This window comes from Salmo salar, chromosome ssa12 (assembly GCF_905237065.1).
Source record: "Salmo salar chromosome ssa12, Ssal_v3.1, whole genome shotgun sequence".
Taxonomy (NCBI): domain Eukaryota; kingdom Metazoa; phylum Chordata; class Actinopteri; order Salmoniformes; family Salmonidae; genus Salmo; species Salmo salar.
In genome coordinates, this window is record NC_059453.1 from 32,496,154 (window position 1) to 32,516,029 (window position 19,876).

Sequence of the window (19,876 nt, forward strand, 5' to 3'; positions counted from 1 at the left end):
CTGATTTCTCTATGTGATCTTGCTTTAGTTTTTTAGAGAGACTGCTGTGCACCTTTATAAAACCAGATATCAAAGCTATTAATGCTCTATTCAATAGGTTGACCAGCAATCAACAAAGAACAGGAAAGAGGCCTAGAAAGACTTATTGGGAGTGATCTAAGACAAGGGACATCTCAACTAGTAGGCCCACCGCAAAATATTGAATCATACAAATAGTCCATACATTGATAGTGTCCTTGTTTGCCAAATGGAAGACTTGTACATTCATTCAAGATTAGGGTTTCTGCTAAGCTTATCAACAATGGGAGATGGAGAGGAATGTGGTTTGGAGACTTCAATTGCAACAGAGTAAAGTGGAGGTAGAGAGCATACATTTGTTACACGCTCGGTCACATTTTAGGGGGCTTCGCAATCAGAACTAATGTGTGATCTGTGTTTCTAATAAACCCAGAAACTCTCATGGGTTTAGTTACTCATGGGGTGAGACTAAAGGGACTTTTCTGACCAGCATCCCATTGACCACCCGACTAGACAAAATCCAAAACTAGGTTTCCATTGACGTTTTTATGTTTGACAGGGACGGATTTTTTTCTTTATTGCGACAAATAGTGATGGAAATTGTGTTTTTTGAATAAATGATAATTGCGGAATCATTTTGAAGGTACGCGGGGCACCTGAAGTAATTCTAAATGCTAGGTGGGAGGGCATACAGGCTGTCACCAATTTATTAATGCACAATTTGCCTAAATGGCTGTTTTTTATCAACACTAGACAGTTCAATGGAAACGAACATTAGCAGGCAATTGTCGCATCTATTTTCTATGCAAACTTTATAAATGTTGACACTGGAGAAGTTAATGGATACATAGCTAACTGACTCTTAACTTATTCCCAACCTTAACCAAACCCTTAATCCTGACCCTAACCTTATCCTAATTTTAACCAATTCTGAAATTAAATATCGGTTTGCACGCCTGCCACATCCCCTTAATTTTTCCTTTACTCATGCCATACCGCGAAAGGACATTCAGATTTCTTTTTTTATTGTTGATAGATTGTTTACCCCATTCCTTTTGATGGCCGTTTGATTTTTGTTAACTATTTTTTGTTTGATCTGCCTAGTTTGCCTTGATTATTTGATTTAGTTACCTATTATTTACTGAACTTTTTTTTTGATTTATTGAATGTTTTATTTTCCTTCGATTTTATCTAAATAGTTTTAAAATGTTATACTGAAAAAATATGTATATATATGCAACAATTTCAACGCTTTTGAGTTACAGTTCATATAAGGAAATCAGTCAATTAATTAGGCCCTAATCTATGGATTTCACATGACTAGGCAGAGGCGCAGCCATGGGTGGGCCTGGGAGGGCATAAGCTCACCCACTGGGGAGCCAAGCCCAGCGAATCAGAATTATTTTTTCCCCCAAAAGGGCTTTATTACAGACAGAAAGACTCCTCAGTTTCATCAGCTGTCCAGGTGGCTGGTCTCAGACAATCCGGCAGGTAAAGAAGCTGGATGTGAAGGTCCTGGGCTGGCGTGGTTACCTGTGGTCTGCGGTTGTGAGGCCGGTTGTACTTACTGCCAAATTCTCAAAAACAATGTTGGAGGCGGCTTATGGTAGAACAATTAATATTCAATTCTCTGGCAACAGCTCTAGTGGACATACCTGCAATCAGCATGCCAATTACACGCTCCCTCAAAACTTGAAACATCTGTGGCATTGTGTTGTGTGACCAAACTGCACATTTTAGAGTGGCCTTTTGTCCATAGCACAAGGTGCACCTGTGTAATGATCATGCTGTTTAATCAGCTTCTTGATATTCCACACCTGTCAGGTGGATGAATTATCTTGACAAAGGAGAAATGCACACTAACAGGGATGTTAACAAATTAGTGCCTATCATTTGAGAAAAATAAGCTTGTCGTCAGTATGGAACATTTCTGGGATATTTTATTTCAACTCATTAAACATGGACCAACACTTTACATGTTGCGTTTATATTTTTGTAAAGTATCGACTTATGTACAACCAAATAAAATGACTTTACTCATGTCATAAACAGCCACTGGGACCATTAAGGAATGATTTGCCTATAGCCTGGTTGAACTAGACTGAACATTGTGCGGTTCGGTTTAACCAGGCTATTATTTGCCCATTGATTGATAATAACCGTTACTGTTTATGCTAATTCAGGTGTTACCTGAGGTGTTTTGGTAATGCCCTCAACAAAACTCAGTTGTCACGTTGTCATACCGTGTAGGTGTTTGGGTGGAGTACAAGGAACACAAGAGATGGGTGAAACTTGGAGGAACTGCCAGCCTCAAGGTTCCTATGGTAACACTTTTGCAGTAAGAGTGCGTGGGAAAACAATAAACAGAGGTGTGTGTGATTGTGTGTATACAGGGGTGTAATACAGCAATGGTGTAATACATGTAGCCTAATACAGGGGTGTGCCACATTAACTTATTTAACGCACAGTAGGATTGTGATTAGCCATTTTATATAGATGTACATAACCCTATATAGATATGTATAGAGTAGAAGGTAAGTGATTCACCAGACAAATAGTACATCATCATCTACTCATCATACTGATGATGACTCCTGATCATGGGCTGTTATCAAACACACAAAATGACCCATACCACGAGGTTAGAATGCATTTCATGGTGTCTGAAGTGTGCATGGTGGAAGGCACATACAGGCTCGTGATGACAGAGCCCAGCTGTTGGTTACCGATTAGGGATCAAGGAAAAAAACGTTAAGTGGTGGGAGGAGGCTGATTAGCTTTGAAAGTTGTTAACATGTAGCACCTGTATGCCTGCCTGGGACAGAAACACACACACACCCAACACAGGCATCTCATGCTGCTCACACACCCACACCTGACAAGAGCCGATGATCATGAAACTACACTAAATAGGCTTCTGTGGGAGTGGCAAAAGCACTACTATAAAACTGGGTGGTTCAAGCCCTGAATGCTGATTGGCTGACAGCCGGGGTATATCAGACCGTATACAACGAGTATGACAAAACATTTACTGCTCTAATTAAGATGGTAACCAATTTATAGCAATAAGGCACCTCGGGGGGGGGGGGTTTGTGGTTTATGGCCAATATACCACGGCTTGTATCCAATTGTATCCAGGCACTCCGCGATGCGCCTAACAACCTTAAGCCGTGGTATATTGGCCATAAAACACCCCTCGTGCCGTATTACTTAATTATAAAAACAGCAGACTTATAAAGTCTGTGTGATAGAGGTTGTCAATTGAAGCTAAGCTACAGTATAAAGTCAGTATCAGTCAAACTAAAAAGTGAAAATGACAAAAAGCCAAGTTATAACATCTTGAAACGTTCAAGAGGAGTTAGGCATGAGTGAAAAAAGGACAAACTCTGGTCATGTTTGCTGCAAATGTCTCGTTTTTTTAATTAGAAGCCTGAAAACGATCCATTTCATCATCCATTTCACAATTCTCTCTTTCAATACTTCACTTGTTTTCAAATCATGTTTACAGAATTCATTTTTCAGGCATCTTGGGTGATGATGCGTGAAACCATTCCAACACGTATCATCACCCAAATCCTGTTTATTAATACATGACATTGGGAAACAAAAAAAAATTCATCGAAATAAAAAGTACAAGACTTATATAACCCCGAATTAAAGACAAAACAAAGAGTTAGATTGAAGAGAGGACAGAAGGTAAATTGACAACCTGTAGTTGAGAACACGGTTTGCAAAAAAATAAAAATATGCAAATAGGAGGTCCATTGAATAGCTAAAGGCTCTTGATTACAGAACCGGCTTTGGTACTGGAAAAGCTGAAGAGGTGTTAGTCACTCAAAAAAGGGTGCCGCTCCCTCCCATTTAAAACCTGTTGGAATAGGAGCCAACTGATACAATGAAGTAGTGTGTACCAAAACACAATATTTCTAGACATACTAGGGTTGTTTTGGACAGAAGTTCATGAACGCTGCCTCCTAGACTTTCGGAGGTGAGGCCAAAATGAATCCTAAGCACTGCCCTTTGACCTCAAAGCTCATTCTGTCTTTTGTCACACACAGAACTTACATAAAATGTTTTAAAAAGTCATATCAATAGAGAATATAAACACCTTAGAGAGTCCTTTCCTGTACTGAATATAAAGTCATTGGCCACTGAACCCCATTGTTGTATAAGGAAGTTAACAGGACCATTTCAACCCTGATGTCTAGTCTAACGTTAACTGTCAACCATGCAGAGATGTATTGGTGGCACAATGGCGTGCAGGACAAGACAGACGGACACATTATTCTCTATATTGAGAACTTGTCTCACAATCTAGATATTACAGTCATAAGAAAGTTGAGGCAATACAGAGGTGATTTCGACAGTATGACCACGATCAGAAATGAACGTGTTATGAGACATCACGGCTTGGTCGCGGATTTACCGTGTGTGCCTGCATTTATACCGTTTGTCCTGTTTGATCGTGATTGGTACAACACTTCCTCTCCCTCCCTCCTGTATACTGACATCGAGACGGAGTACATGAAGGCGCTTTTAAGAGTTGAAAATTAAAAGTCAATTGGGTTTGTTTCCCTCTGTAAAGTGTGTTGGGGGATGTTGAAGGGAACAAACACAAGGCCTGGAAACCTCTAGAACATGAAGTCTCAAACTGGTAGCTTTCGAGTTGGCGCTCTATACCCTATGCAGTGCACTACTTTTGACCAAGTTGTCTACTACATAAGGGAACAGGGTACCATTTCCAGACACAGACATTGTTTCCACAGTTCAGGTGGAGACGGAGAAAGTTTTCTAGAAACCCACTCAGCCGGTTTGTCAATATCATGGGGGCCCATGGCTGCTTCCAACCTGAAGGCCTCACCGAAGCCTGGGACTCGATTTAGCTGCCGAAGCCGAAGATGCCCTTGATGTAGCCGGTCAGGCCGCCCTTGCCCTTCTGCTCCACCTTGTCGTCGAGGGATGGGAAGGCCACGTGGTTGAGTGCCAGATCAAAGAAGAGGGGCTTACAGGGGATGGGCTGGAAGTCTGGGGGGAACTGGACCAGGTTGGGCTGCTTCCCCACCAGGGTGGGGTCCAGGTGGAAGGTTTCCAGACGCTCACACAGAGGCTGGATGGGGGGGGACAAATTAGAGGGAGAGCAAGGACTGGTAATAGTAAATGACTAGAACCTGTCATAAGGTTTGGCTAGTCTGTCAGCTAGCAGAAAACATACGCTGTGGTTCCAATGCAAAGCAGAGGTCATTTTTCATGAACCAGCACTAGGTTCAGTAGTGAACAACTAATACCTGCCATGTCGACATACACTGCTCATGATAGCAGCAGCATGACATTACTATGACAGATTAAAGAGTGAAACCTGACCCTGTGTGGGATTACACAATGACATATAGTATGTCTGGCAGAGGCCTCCTGGTATAAGTCACCCGTCACCCAAACATTGTCGTTTTTCCGTGTCAGTCTGCTAAGCAGCATTCCAGCTCTGTCCTGTATTGACTGAGGCAGTTCAGGGAGTATTGTTTCCCACAGGCTGGCCCATGTAAGGCATGATCTGTGGTAGGCACACTCCTATTCCCAAAACTACTTCCTCTCACTACTGCACAACTAACATACTACAGTCGTGTCCAAAAGTTTTGAGAATGACACAAATATTAATTTTCACAAAGTTTGCTGCTTCAGTGTCTTTAGATATTTTGGTCAAATGTTACTATGGAATACTGAAGTATAATTACAAGCATTTCATAAGTGTCAAAGGCTTTTATTGACAATTACATGAAGTTGATGCAAAGAGTCAATATATGCAGTGTTGACTCTTCTTTTTCAAGACCTCTGCAATCTGCCCTGGCATGCGGTCAATTAACTTCTGGGCCACATCCTGACTGATGGCAGCCCATTCTTGCATATCAATGCTTGGAGTTTGTCAGAATTTGTGGATTTTTGTTTGTCCACCCGCCTCTTGAGGATTGACCACAAGTTCTCAATGGGATTAAGGTCTGGGGAGTTTCCTGACCCAAAATATCGATGTTTTGTTCCCCAAGCCACTTAGTTATCACTTTTGCCTTATGGCAAGGTGCTCCATCATGCTGGAAAAGGCATTGATCGTCACAAAACGGTTTCTGGATGGTTGGGAGAAGTTGCTCTCGGAGGATGTGTTGGTACCATTCTTTATTCATGGCTGTGTTCTTAGGCAAAATTGTGAGTGAGCCCACTCCCTTGGCTGAGAAGTAACCCCACACATGAATGGTCTCAGGATGCTTTACTGTTGGCATGACACACGACTGATGGTAGCGCTCACCTTGTCTTCTCCGGACAAGCTTTTTTCCCCAGATGCCCCAAACAATCGGAAAGGGGATTCAGAGAAAATGACTTTACCCCAGTCCTCAGCAGTCCAATCCCTGTACCTTTTGCAGAATATCAGTCTGTCCCTGATGTTTTTCCTGGAGAGAAGTGGCTTCTTTGCTGCCCTTCTTGACGCCAGGCCATCCTCCAAAAGTCTTTGCCTCACTGTGCATGCAGATGCACTCACACCTGCCTGCTGCCATTCCTGAGCAAGCTCTGTACTGGTGGTGCCCCGATCCCACAACTGAATCAACTTTAGGAGACGGTCCTGGCGCTTGCTGGACTTTCTTGGGCGCCCTGAAGCCTTCTGCAGAATTGCAGTGGAAATGTTTTTTGGGGGGGATTCAGTTCATTTGCATGGCAAAGAGGGACTTTGCAATTAATTGCAATTCATCTGATCACTCTTCATAACATTCTGGAGTATATGCAAATTGCCATCATACAAACTGAGGCAGCAGACTTTGTGAAAATTAATATTTGTGTCATTCTCAAAACCTTTGGCCACGACTGTACACCTTTCATTTATTCCACCATCGTCTGAAAGTAGTCTAGAAAATGGCAAGGCTGGAACTTGGGAGGTACAGAGGAGTCAGGGTTAACACAGAACTAATTTTGTTCCTTCTTACCGTGTTGTCTTTCACCTTCTGCTGAGAGGGTGCTTCAGGAGCATCCTCTGTGTCTAAAATACAAACACACACCCTCAGCTTCAAAACACATGCAAAATAAACCATAGACCTCAGGTCTTACAAAACACACACCAGTCAGGTCACAACAATGACAAGTCAAGCAGAAAAGTCAATACAAAGAAAGTTGCTTAACCCAGGTAAGGGTATTACCCTATAGAAACAAAAATGGCCATTGCAAGTCAGGTACCCACCTAAGATGGCCGCCGCCTGAAGCGAGTATTTCTCAGCATTGACCTCTGTGATCAGCTCCTGCACATCAGGCAGATCCTTTAGGAAAGGGAGACAGATACATTAGGCAAAGACACTTTTAGACAGTCCCACAGTAGAGTATCAAGAATAACACGTATGTTTTCCGACCTGCATCCATTTCAATGACAGACCCCCCCAAAAGATATACCCAAAAGATAATAGAACACCTACTTTGTGGATATTGTCATGGTTTGAGCTTTTCTTCAACCCTTGATTTGCATATACAGGTAACTGCCAAAATAATGGAAACACTTGAATAAATGAGGGATACAAAGTATATTGAAAGCAGGTGCTTCCACACAGGTGCACCGAGTTAATTATGCTTAGGGTCATGTATAAAAATACTGGGAAGGCCATTATTTTGGCTATCATGACTATGCCCCCATAGGATGACAATGGCCCCATCCAGGTGGCACGAGTGGCCATTGAATGGTTCGATGAGCATGAAAACCATGTAAACCATGCGTCATGGCCGTCACCAGATCTCAACCCAATTGAACACTTAAGGGAGATTCTGGAGCGGCGCCTGAGACAGCGTTGTTACACCACCATCAACAAAACACCAAATTATGGAATTTCTCATGGAAGAATGGTGTCAAAACCCTCCAATAGAGATCCAGACACTTGCAGAATCGATGCCATGCATAGGTGCATTGGAGCTGTTGTGACTCGTGGTGGCCCAACGCCCTATTAAGACACTTTATGTTGGCGTTTCCTTTATTTTGGCAGTTACCAGCATGTTAAAAATGTACGTTTACATAATGGCCCCAGTCAGGGGGTCAGCGGTTATAGGTCAGTGTCTGTTACCTTGAGGCTGTTGTTGAGGCTCTTAGCCTTGGACTGGACCTCCTTGGCGTACTTCAGGACCCGCTCATACAGGACCAGAGCCTCGCTCCACTTCTTCACCAGCACGTACGACTGGGCTATGAAGAAACACCTGGGGGAGAGAGCGGGGATGTTAGTGACTGTGTGTATGTTTCTGTTCTGGCAGAGGCGGATCAGAAACACCTGCACAGCAGGGATTATGCCAGAAACTGTGTGTGTGTGTGTGTGTGTGTGTGTGTGTGTGTATATATGAGTTTGCGCCATTTCTTTACTAGCTTATACATCAAGGCTATGAAGAAACACCTGTGGGAGTGAGTGTGTGTGTGTGCACGCCGTGCGTGTCCTCCGTCGTGTGAGCTCTGACCTGTAGGCCTTGTAGACCAGCATCTTGAGGGCCACCTCCTTCTGGAACGTGTGATCTTCCTCCAGGCCCTGCAGGGTGGACAACTCAGCCAGACTCTGTAGAAACAGTCACGAGGCAACATCAACATCAAGGACAAGATGACTCACTGGTAGTGGATTAACCGTAGAAATAGAATGAATCAGAAAGAAACATACTATTTCTACAGGCTTAACATTAGGGTTGAATGGCGGGCACCCCCTCAGACGATCCCGCAGGTGAAGAAGTCGGATGTGGAAGTCCTGGGCTGGCGTGGTTACACGTGGTCTGCGGTTGTGAGGCCGGTTGGCCAGACTGACACATTTTCTAAAGTGACGTTGGAGGCGGCTTATGGTAGAGAAATGAACATTCAAATCTCTGGCAACAGTTCTGGTGGACATTCCTGCAGTCAGTATGCCAATTGTACGCTGATACATCTGTGGCATTGTGTCGTGTGACAAAACTGCTCATTTTAGAGTGGCCTTTTGTTGTCCCCAGAACAAAGTGCACCTGTGTAATGATCATGCTGTTTAATCAGCTTCTTGATCTGCACACCTGTTGGGTGAACGGATTATCTTGGCAAAGGACAAATGCTCACTAACGGGGATGTAAATAAACTTGTTCTCAAAACTTGAGAGAAATAAGCTTTTTGTGCCTGTGGAACATTTTTGGGATCTTTTATTTCAGCTCATGAAACCAACACTTTACATGTTGCGTTTATATTTCTGTTCAGTATAGTTTTTGGACATGATCCTGGGTATGCTGAGTAAATAGAGTGGTTTGGATGTTTTGTGGTTATGAAGCAGGAAAATATCAAACCATTCAGTTTCACTATCAATTACTGTAACATTATGAGACGACAAGGACACAGACATTGGGAATGTGCCAGAGATGACAATGTAATGTGACGTGGTGTTGTTGTGTTATCAGAGGTGTATTCATTAGTGTACACAACAGCAAAAAGTTAACAGAAAAATAAATTACGTTTTTATTGGACAACCTCAGGTAGTACCGCCCTGTTTTAACTCTGTTTTCTTACGTTTTGTGGCTACTGAATACGACCCAGGTGTGTTTGTACCTGGAGGATGATGTCATAGAGGCGAATGAGGTCCTGGGGGCGAGGGCCCCTTTTGTTCTCGTCCGTCTGCGGCTCCTTCAGCTTGGCCTGCAGCACGTGGGCCATGCTCTCGTTCCTCTTCACCACCGTCCACAGCTTGATGTAGGTCAGGTAGCTATGGAGGGGGGGAACACAAACACAGGTCAAAGACTGGTTCCATGTACAGATAGGCTCTTAATTCATATTTGCTTGCATTTCTCATCTAATCAAAACGCATCGGAGAAGACGGTCTGAGGGGAGGGACCTCGGACCTTCTCCTCCAATACGGTTGAGGATGAGGTGAGGAGATGGGGGTCACCATGCGTCTTGCATCCTCTGACAAATGTCAGACAGACAGAATGACCTCTCTTACCTGTGCAGGAACTGCAGGTTGGACACCTTGCCACTGGCTTCATCAGATCTCTCTCGCTGCTTCTGCAGAGTTGAATAGTCAGGGAGCATTTACCCATAAACAGATAGTGACAGAGTCTGGTACAGTCCTGGACCCTACTACTCACGTTACTGTTTATCCTATGAACTTTACTACGTCAGGTCTGTAAACCCAAGTATCAATGTGAACCCTGGTCAGTTCGTAGCCCTAACTCATGTCTAACTTCAAATGTGTCATTCTGTAACCCAAACAGTCATGTCTGTAACTCTTTCAGTGTCAGTCAGTCATACTTACAGCTTCAGTCTTCAGCTCCTCTCTCACAGCATGGATGGTGTCTCTGCACTCGGCTAGTAGGGTCTCGTACAGACGTTCCTTGGTCTCCTCATTGGCTGCCTGTGGGGGACAAATGGTGATCCTATATAAATGGTGATCCCCTGACCTTCTCCTCCAATGGGTATTGGGAAGGACATGATGATAGAGGACACGAGGCATAAGCAAGAGAGATCTTCCCTATGCCTGTGCTGTGGGCTTTCAGCACAGCCCCCCCCGGGACTGATGCTGGGATATGAGATTCGTATTTCTTTGTGCGATAATATGAAACCGTATGAAACAAAACTGAGGAAATACCTTGAAAATAGCTACGTCAGCATTTCACTCACACACGTGCTCATACTTGAAATTGTTGCCCGTAGAGCCTTGCTTAACAGTACAAATCAGAATAAAATCATGCAAATGTAAATATTAGCGTAAAAGTTAAAGTAGGTCTTGGGTAAGGCTGTGACTGGGGGAGACAAACGTACGCAGCAGGGTAGGTTGCTGTAGACATTCCTGTAAAAGGTCAATTCCTAGAGTTACTGTAACTCAGGACCGATGTGAAAGAAGCCTTGTTCTTCATGTCCCCCAAGATGTGACACAGGCTTATTGTGTACGTTACAGTAGGCTAACATGCAGGTTTGGGAGGCAGCCAAGTGTTGTGGTTTATATTGTTTATGAACAATGTCAGTCATTTCAGAAGATGAGTGAGTCAGAAATATTACAGTATCATCAATGACTCATTTGTCCTAGTTAGAACGTCCTAGCAGTGCCCATACTAAAAAAAATTACTTATAAAATATGTTTGTTAGATATTCCCCTGCGGACAAATCCATCCAATCTTAAATTATTTTGCCGCATCTTATCTTCTGACGAATCGGTGTACATGCTTGTGAGACATAGTAAATCTGAGGATTCGTCAGTGTCTTCTCTTCAGTTGACAAAAACGCTTAAGCAATCGTTAAAGCGCTAAAACATGGCGGGGAACGATTTGGGAGCGTACCACTTAAAAAAGACAACTCTGCCACTTTTTAACCTCAGACTCATCATCTCCACCACCATACCAGTGTCTACATATTTGAAAACAGCACATTTATATGATCTGTGGTTAAAAATATAACATCCTAAAGAAATGCTTATCATTAAGCACGTTTCCATCCATTTATGAGAGTAAAGTAATACTGTATAAAAACATTTATCACGACAGCTGTGATGGAAACCGATGGTTACAGTACAATTTTATAAATGCCGAAAGATAACGTTCATTCGACAAGGTGGAATCTTTGTGTGTCGGTAAAATGAATTATGCGCGAAATGGTGGTGGAAACTCCTTAAAGCACAAATAGACATTATAATCATACTGGAGTCATGAGATGATATGGTGTGTGGTCCTCCCACTACAACTCCGGGAAACAATGCAGTTTAGTAGGTTAGGCTACAGATGATAGAATTCATGATGAACTTTACAGGGTGGTGAAAGTGCACGGTGATCTTGATGCTCTTTTCCAATAAATAATCGAGGGTCTTATTCTGGTGACATGATGATCGATGCTTGGCTGCCATTTGACAATAAAGATATTCCTCACTCTTAATAGCGTCATTATGTTAAGTAGCCTACCCGCACTGTTAGGCTTGGGCGGTATACCGGTCATACAGTATACTGGGGTATTTCGAAATACCGACGGTATGATTTGAATACCGTTCAAAAGAATAATAAGCAAACCAAATGCATAGCTGGAGCCCTTAGCTGGATATAATTTAACACATCTTAGATTTCGTTAGAAACAGTGGCTTGGCACGCACCCACATTGTTTAAATGTATTCTTTTTTTTTTTATGTACGAGGGTGCATGCTACGCCACTGCTTATAATAATAACTACATATTGAATGTGTCAAATAAAATGATATCCAGGTACGGGCTCCAGCTATGCATTTGGTTTGCTAACTTGACATCTAGAAGTCAAGATCAAGCTTCTTGGTTACAGCAGAGACATTTAATCCTTTCCGTGATCAAGATCTCTGTTGATTAAATTGTTGTGTGTGCAAAAAATGTATAACTACTTAAAACTATATAATCACCCCTTGTGTGCACTTGCGTTAAGACCGTATACCCCAGTATGGTAGAGAAACAGGACTATGAAAACCTGGATAACGCCCAACCCTACGCACTGTATCTGACCAGACTAGGGATATTTGCTATTTAACACAACAGTTTGTGACAAAACTCTTGGTAGAGTTGAAAATGTGATGGAAACACATTGAAATTTAGTATTTATTTATACTTTTTTTTCCGGTACATGAACTTAAGAGAAAAAGTGCATTGTGTGCACGTCATCATGCACTGATTTTTGGAAGTCAGTTTTGTGGATTTTGGAATATCCGCATCAAAATCTGTCACCAATTGGATGGAAACCTATCTTGTGACATCACAAGTTACGATTTAAAAAGAATATATATACACATTTTAAAAACCTGCAATGAGTTTCTAGCCAGAGGGATTGCATTTTCATCCTCCCCACATCACCACAAATCTGTGTTTGAAAATCTGTGTTTTTCACTTTTGATGATGTCATTGGGTAGAATGCCTTAACATTATACATTGTTCTACAAAACGTAGAAATGCACCATTTTCACATATGTAAACAACGGTATTGTGCTGGAGATAATGAAAATGAGGAAAATTTATGAGAGTTGCCCTTTAACACAAATTCGTATTGGGCAGACTATGAAGTAACATTCACTCCTGTCCATCCAGCATGTGGGGAGGGTGTATTGTGGTGAGACATTCACTAGTGCCACCACCCTGGCAACGCCTAGCCCCTAACAGGACTGGGAGAACCAGTCTGGTGTCTTCGGTGCTCTTCACAGATGGAGGGAAAGAAGGAGGGATGGCACATCTCTCTTCAGTATGTCCCCTAGCGATTGTGCATGGCCTTAAATGGCAGTTCCGTTGGAATGGTTGAGGGATCCCTCACGAAACCCAGACAACAAAAAATACCATGATTTGGGGGATTTTTACTAAATGTAATCCACAGAAGTCCTATGGATGAAGGATTGTTGACAGACACAAATGTGAAATATAAAAGCATAAAATCTGAAATATTTAAAATTGCCATATGACATTGACCTTACCTAGGCCTCCTTTTAAGATTCCATAATGTTTCATTTGTGAGCTACAAAGCAAAAATGTACGTCAAATGAAGCTTTACTGCTTGCTCTGTAATAAGAGTAGTATTTTAATGTTCGTACATTTATGAATGTTGAAATATATATAAACATGAATATTGAAATGTAACATAATATACTCTACTGGCATATCACAGTTCCAGAGTGGGAACTCTGCTACTTTTAGAGTTCGTAAGCATTACCAACAGAGTGAATGTGAAAATGGATTAAAAATGATCACGTTCTACTGGTGGTTTGCAGGATGTGCAATGATACAAGTAAAAGGAGGGTTGTTATTGGTATAGCAGACAATGTAACCAATCGCTCTGTATAAAAATGGGCCAGAACTTGAGACAACTGAGGTAAATACAGGGGAGTGTAGAAGTAGAGGCAGCCATAGGGGGAAAGGTATTATGGTCCAACTGTTTCTGAACCCTTGTGTTCCCCACATCAAATGGTACCTTCCGTAAACGTAAAATAATCATTGACTGACAATATATCAATTAAGGACTGAAGTGCATAAAATGTTAACCCTCAACTCAAAAAGCACATTTGGATACAGCCGGTTGAGGACAGGTATGAGGGGAATTTCTGACCAGACCCAAATTCAGCCTTACTTCAAAAGTGTAAGCACAACAATTACATGTAATGCTCTGCTACATCTAACACAAATAATGGTCCCACTCCCAAACTGATAACCATTTAGCTCCGATGCTAGTCTGTCCATAGAGACTAGGGCTGATGGGTGTAGCCATGTGAGTGTGTGGGTTGCTATGCATAGAATGCAGTCTGACAGCACGAGTGGCAGCATGCCAGAGCCTAGTGCAGGTGGGTGTGACGGGTGTGGCCGCAGGGAGGGAGAGGTAGGCCAACAGGAAGCCCGATAGGGAAGGTAAGAAGATTCTGACAAAAGACACCTGTCAGAGAGCTGTAGTGGACCGAACGCCACCTACTGAGACCCAAGGTGAACTACATGTGATGATCGCCACCGTTGGACTCCTTACCTGCCTTTAGGACAACCTCTCCCTACAGACTGGTTGAGAACAGCTCGATACCACTAGAGAAATAGAGCACCGACTAGGCTGCAGCACTAAACCCCTGTTCACTGGCCCCCTAGTTCACCAACAGTTTCTCTAGTTCCATTAGTTCACAAGGTATCCTTGTTCACTAGGCTCATAAGTTAACTACTAGCCCTGCAGCTTCATCCCACTAGCCCATAACGAAGCAGAGGTGTCCAAGCAGAACAGCGAAACCCTTTTCAGGGCTTGACATTAACAGGGGTTTTTTTGCCACTTGTCCGTCGGACAAGTAGGACAGATTCTTTACTTGTCTGAAAGCTCAAGTTACTTGTCCCCCCCCCAAAAAAAAATAAAAGGCCTGTACCACCATAGGCCAAAATAGGTGACTGATATGCATGTTGTAAGAAGCAAAGAAACACTTTCAAAGAAGATAGTTGGTTTATTCAGTGTTCATACACATTCTGACAGATGCCAGAATTACATGGCCAATATTGAAAAATCGCAGCTTTCCAACAATGTCAGATTTATTTCTCAGCTCCCAATGAGGCGGCATTGCAACCGGTGTATGTAGCATTGGTGTATTAACGCACCCGTTCAACAACTACGCAGTTGATGAACGCTCACACTGCCCACACACTCACAAGGCCATTTACAGTTATTGACGAGTGTGCTGGTGAAAGGTTTAGGACATGACGCTAATACATGCTAATAGCTAAATAGTTAACTACCAAGAGAACTAGCCAGACTATACAATACGTTTTAAAACTGGCCATCTAGTTCGTCTATTGTTATTTTAAAAGGCTATCTGCTGCTGCAATGTCTCTCTCGGGCAACGGCTCACTGGCACAGATAATGCACACGTACCAAGGTACGAACCCTGTTTTCTGGAACAAACAAATATGCACAGGGTGAACTCAAAAGCGGAGCTTGCAACTGCAGGTGATTGAAAGACTGCTCATGCCTGTCAATGCAATACAATAATTATAGTCAGATGTGCTCTACAGAGATTGGGAAAACAGCACGCAAGACAGCTTAGATCAAATTCTAATCTGAGTAATTGTTTGATATTTTGGTGTGTGAATTATTTATAATTTGTCTAGTCGGGCAACTTAAATCTATATTCTGCTTGTCCGACTTTTTGTTGTTGGTTGTCCTGGACAAGCGTTAAATGTCGAGCCCTGCTTTTAACACTATGATTCTGACCTGAAGCGTACTGTGCCGGCTCTGATAGTTTCTTTTCACAGTTCTAGCAACTGTGGTGGATGTGAAACCAGGCCAGCCCAGTCAAGTTCTGCTTGGCTCAATACTGTGAAAACGTGACTAGTCCCCTGGTAGGGTCACTGACCTGGGCGATGGCAGCCTCGTTGTCTCCCAGGCCCAGCAGGAAGATGCGGGCCTTGTCGATCTTGACGGGCACCGTTCGGCCTCGCCACTCCACCTCGCTCATAGTGGCTGCCTGCTTGGCTCTCGTCTGTGTGATTAGGGCCTGGAATAATAACATAACCATTCAACAGTATGCTACATAAGACAGGCCTGTTCCAATATCCACACTAGCCTACTACTGAAAAAAATAGAATACAGACCCGATACATTGCCTAAGGTGGTATAACAGTATGGACAATGGAACAAAGTGATTTTCTCCGCACTAAAGAGTAAAATATAGATGTAGGGACAGGTTTATGGCCATACTTTCCAGTAGCAAAATAGTTGTTACTGTGTATGTGTTTTACAGTGAGAGGGACCACACATTGACCTCTAGTTTCTCAGCCATCATGCCTCCTCCTCCTCCTGCACTGAGCCTCATCTGCATCAGCTCATTCATGGCGTTCTGGTCACCTGGGGTCAGAGGGGAGTAGGGTTGTTCACTACCAGTCAACTGAACGGGAACGAGTTGTGTGTGGGTGTCTGTTCGGTGCGAGGGTGTGGGAAAGAGAGAAGCTGTAGAACGCACAGATGTGTGGGATTTTCTCGATATGAGAGGTGTGCATGTGTGAATGTGAAAAGTGCAATCCACTGTCAATGTGAGCGACGGGCTGTGTGTGTCGCCTACCGATGTTGTAAGCACAGTAGCGGATGTTGGGTGAGATCTCCTCCACACGCTGGTGATACAGCACTGCCAGCTCCTCAGTAAAGGCACTGGCCAGCTTCTCATAGATGGTCCTGAGGGAGGTTACAATACAGTTACATGGAATTTTCTATAGTTCACAAGTAGCAAGATGGTGGTCCGAGAATACAGCTATATGCTGAATGCGTTTGGATATGTTAAGCATACGCCGACACTTAGGTACCTCTCGTTAACACCAGACAACTTGACATCTGTCAACAAACAATGTAGCTTACATTGTTGAGGCCTCATTTGTCCCATGTGAAATGATGATCTTAATACTCTAGATCAAAAGCTCAGCAATCAAAAAGGGCCACACTTTAGGCATTTCGGTAGTAGAGTGGGGTCAGACTCACTTGCACTTGTTGAAGGCCTCCGTGGCAGCCTTCCACTCCTGCAGCTCAAAGCGCACCATGCCACTCAGGTAGGAGGTGTAGGCCTGCAGACAAGTTGCTTTCATTATTATTAATTCAGAGGTCATCAGCAACTATTTCGGCTAGGTTAGAAAGACAGGGCCCTGAAGCGCTCTTTCCTCCAGGACATGCCGAGCTGCCATGGGCACTCCCAGCTGCCATAGTGTTGGTTCCTCAACTGATAAATATTTGTCTTCAAATATTTGTTTCAGTTAAATTGTTACTTCACTTCAACAGCATTTGAACCCCATGTTGAAATAAATGAAGGTGAAACAATAGGGAAAGTCACTGACTCTCCAGGTCAGGGCATTAGGCTACCTGTGCTTCCAGTTTGGTCTTGGCATCCACACGAGGGCTCTCGCACAGCTTCTCCAGCCTCTCTCCATGTTTGGCGGCCTTCCGCAGGCGGGACAGCAGGTGAAAGCGCTTGCGGGGCTCTGTGTTTGCCTCCTGCTTCAGCTGCATGGCATAGCTCCACGCCCTCTCAGCCTCCATCAGTACCAGCAGTAGATACCTAAAAGGGGAATGGGATTTGTTACAGTCAAGGGACTTGGGCCAACTTGTGCTGGCCGCTATTTTGGTGCCTCTCTGGGCATTCCATGCATGATGAGTATTTTGATTGTAGTTCTAGAACAGAATGATGGTTGCATGTATCACGCATGAAGTATTTGGATTGTAAATCCAGTTGTACTTTAATACTGTTGTAAGAACGGGATCGGGTACTATTTATTACCTGTTGTCAGAGTACCGGTTGTCAGAGAGCATGTCGACAGTCATTTTCTTCCCAGTGAACTTGTGCCTGTTGCCGCACTTGAAGCCCAGGGTCTTGCGCAGACGACGCAAGCGCCGGGAGCAGTATCCCCTAGGATAGAGACATGGGTGAATTTTAGTGTGAAACTATGAGCCATAGACCATAAGGTATGATCTATGGTTCTAAAACACCCATTCGCTGCCATAGTCCAGTCCTCCATCTCACCTGTATCTTTGATAATCCCCGTGTCGCAAGCCATGTTGTTGCTGGGAATCCTTGATGATCTGGAGAACTGCAAGTATGCGTTAGGGGCCAGTCTACTAGATTCACACAGGAACCTAAAGCTAGCTACATACACAGTGATGCATTAGAAAAGCCACAGCAACTATACTTTAGCAGTGGATTTGAATTATGTGATGGATGTAGCAGGTTGACAATGTTAATTTACTTAAATACACATGATTTTAGCAATATTCTAATGACAACATCTGTAAACCGCTTTTCTAATGACAGTTAGCGCTAGCCTTCCGACATTACGTTAGCTAACTAACGTTAGTTATAGAAGCCCACCTCCACCAAAACATACTGGTGTCGCTAAATCACATATTGGTCCCGGGTCAGCTTTATAACTTTAGAAAGGATACTCTCCAGTCCTATTCCATCTTCCGTTGTATTTTCTTTATTCTCGTCCATAGGTAATATTTTTCCTTCATTTTGCTTGTCGGAGGCCATTTTTCTGCAAGTAGCACCCGAAAAAATGCACCGGAAGTAGATTCCAGCGTCAACGTTGAGGGAAGGGCTTACCTTTTAATACAATTCTTGCCATGTTTACACAAGACACGCAACAATAGCGAAATAAACAATTCAAAACAGTCCAATTACACTTAAAACATTCTACAAAAATATAAACGCAACATGTAAATGTTAGTCCCATGTTTCATGAGCTGAAATAAAAGATCCCAGAAATGTTCCATACGCACAAAAAGCTAATTTCTCTAAAATGTTTTGCATTAGTTTACATCCCTGTTAAGTGAACATTTTCTCATTTTCCAAGATAATGCGTACACCATCTTCTTCTTCTGAGTGTAACGGCGGGTGACATCTAATATGCTGCATTACCGCCTCCAACTGGACTATAATATATACATGATACTTTGTAAAACAAAAAACATCCGTCAAACTAATCCTACACTCACTGAAAACCCACTACTCCATTCCACTACCTTGACCCTATTAACTTCTGCACCATGCCAATGGCCTGGGAGGACGGAACACCACCACTCAACACACCCTGTAAAAATGTTTTAAAAATAATGAATTATTATAAAGTCAAATACTTCTCTGCAGCTGCCACCACATCTATTTTCTGTGATTGTCTATCAATTTCTGTGGTACACTTGATAACCATTGCTATGAATGCTAAGAAGCCAACCTTACTGAAGCATATGTCACTTGTTTGCCTATCCCTCTGTGCTGACAGATCTACTACTCACTGGGATCCTCTCAGGATCCCTCACCCTTGATCCACCCTCCTCTGCTTTCAACACCTTCTGCACTACTCTGACTCTGGCCATCTCAACCTGCCTCTCTCGCACCGGACACTTCTGATCCCCAGCAACACGGCAAGCGGTACCGGCACACAAAGTCGAGGTCCAAAAGGCTTCTTAATAACAGCTTCTACCCCCAAGCCATAAGACTCCTGAACAGCTAATCAAAGGGTTACCCAGACCCCTATTTTACACTGCTGCTACTCTCTGTTTATAATCTATGCATAGTCACTTTAACTCTACCTACATGTACATATTACCTCAACTAACCGGTACCCCCTGTATATAGCCTCGCTTGTTATTTTACTGCTGCTGTTTAATTATTTGTTACTTTTATTTCCTATTTTCTACTTCACACTTTTTTTTCTTAACTTCTTATAGCATTGTTGGTTAAGGGCTTGTAATTCAGCATTTCACTGTAAGGTGTACTACACCTGTTGTATTCAGCACATGTGACAAATTTGATTTGATTTGAACATGGGTACCCCTACAGTTAACACAAAATGTTATCCACCAAAACTACACAATCCTCTATCCCATGCCCTCCTGCACACTTCTCAAATCTTGGAATCTCCCTCCTTCAAA

The 19,876-nt window shown here is 43.0% G+C and overlaps 1 protein-coding gene across 2 annotated transcripts; it reads right to left on the bottom strand.

Moving 5' to 3' along the window:
• Positions 1-3,408: 3,408 nt before the first annotated feature.
• LOC106564907 (signal recognition particle subunit SRP68) lies at positions 3,409-18,676 on the bottom strand. Of its 2 annotated transcripts, XM_014131408.2 has the most exons (17): positions 18,389-18,676; positions 17,970-18,036; positions 17,727-17,855; positions 17,312-17,507; positions 16,937-17,019; positions 16,527-16,636; positions 16,230-16,312; positions 15,822-15,962; positions 10,275-10,373; positions 9,963-10,024; positions 9,572-9,725; positions 8,479-8,573; positions 8,097-8,226; positions 7,461-7,520; positions 7,232-7,307; positions 6,981-7,033; positions 3,409-5,125 (listed from the first exon to the last, which is right to left on the bottom strand). In XM_014131408.2, the coding sequence occupies exons 1-17, from the start codon at positions 18,474-18,476 to the stop codon at positions 4,898-4,900; spliced, it is 1,854 nt and encodes a 617-aa protein (XP_013986883.1). In that variant the 5' UTR covers positions 18,477-18,676; the 3' UTR covers positions 3,409-4,897. The 2 variants fall into 2 exon arrangements, with proteins under 2 accessions (XP_013986883.1, XP_013986884.1); XM_014131409.2 differs by lacking the exon at positions 7,461-7,520 and having other exon boundaries at positions 18,389-18,671.
• Between the last annotated feature and the right edge of the window lie 1,200 nt (positions 18,677-19,876).

What these genes read in the sequence shown, in the direction of transcription:
- LOC106564907 (XM_014131408.2), bottom strand. Translation starts at nt 18,476, where the DNA reads ATGGCCTCCGACAAGCAAAATGAAGGAAAAATATTACCTATGGACGAG. An exon ending in AGATGGAATAGGACTGGAGA is followed by an intron (nt 18,037 to 18,388) that starts GTATCCTTTCTA and finishes GCATACTTGCAG; the next exon opens with TTCTCCAGATCATCAAGGAT. An exon ending in AGAAGGTGAAAGACAACACG is followed by an intron (nt 5,126 to 6,980) that starts GTAAGAAGGAAC and finishes CCCCCCATCCAG; the next exon opens with CCTCTGTGTGAGCGTCTGGA.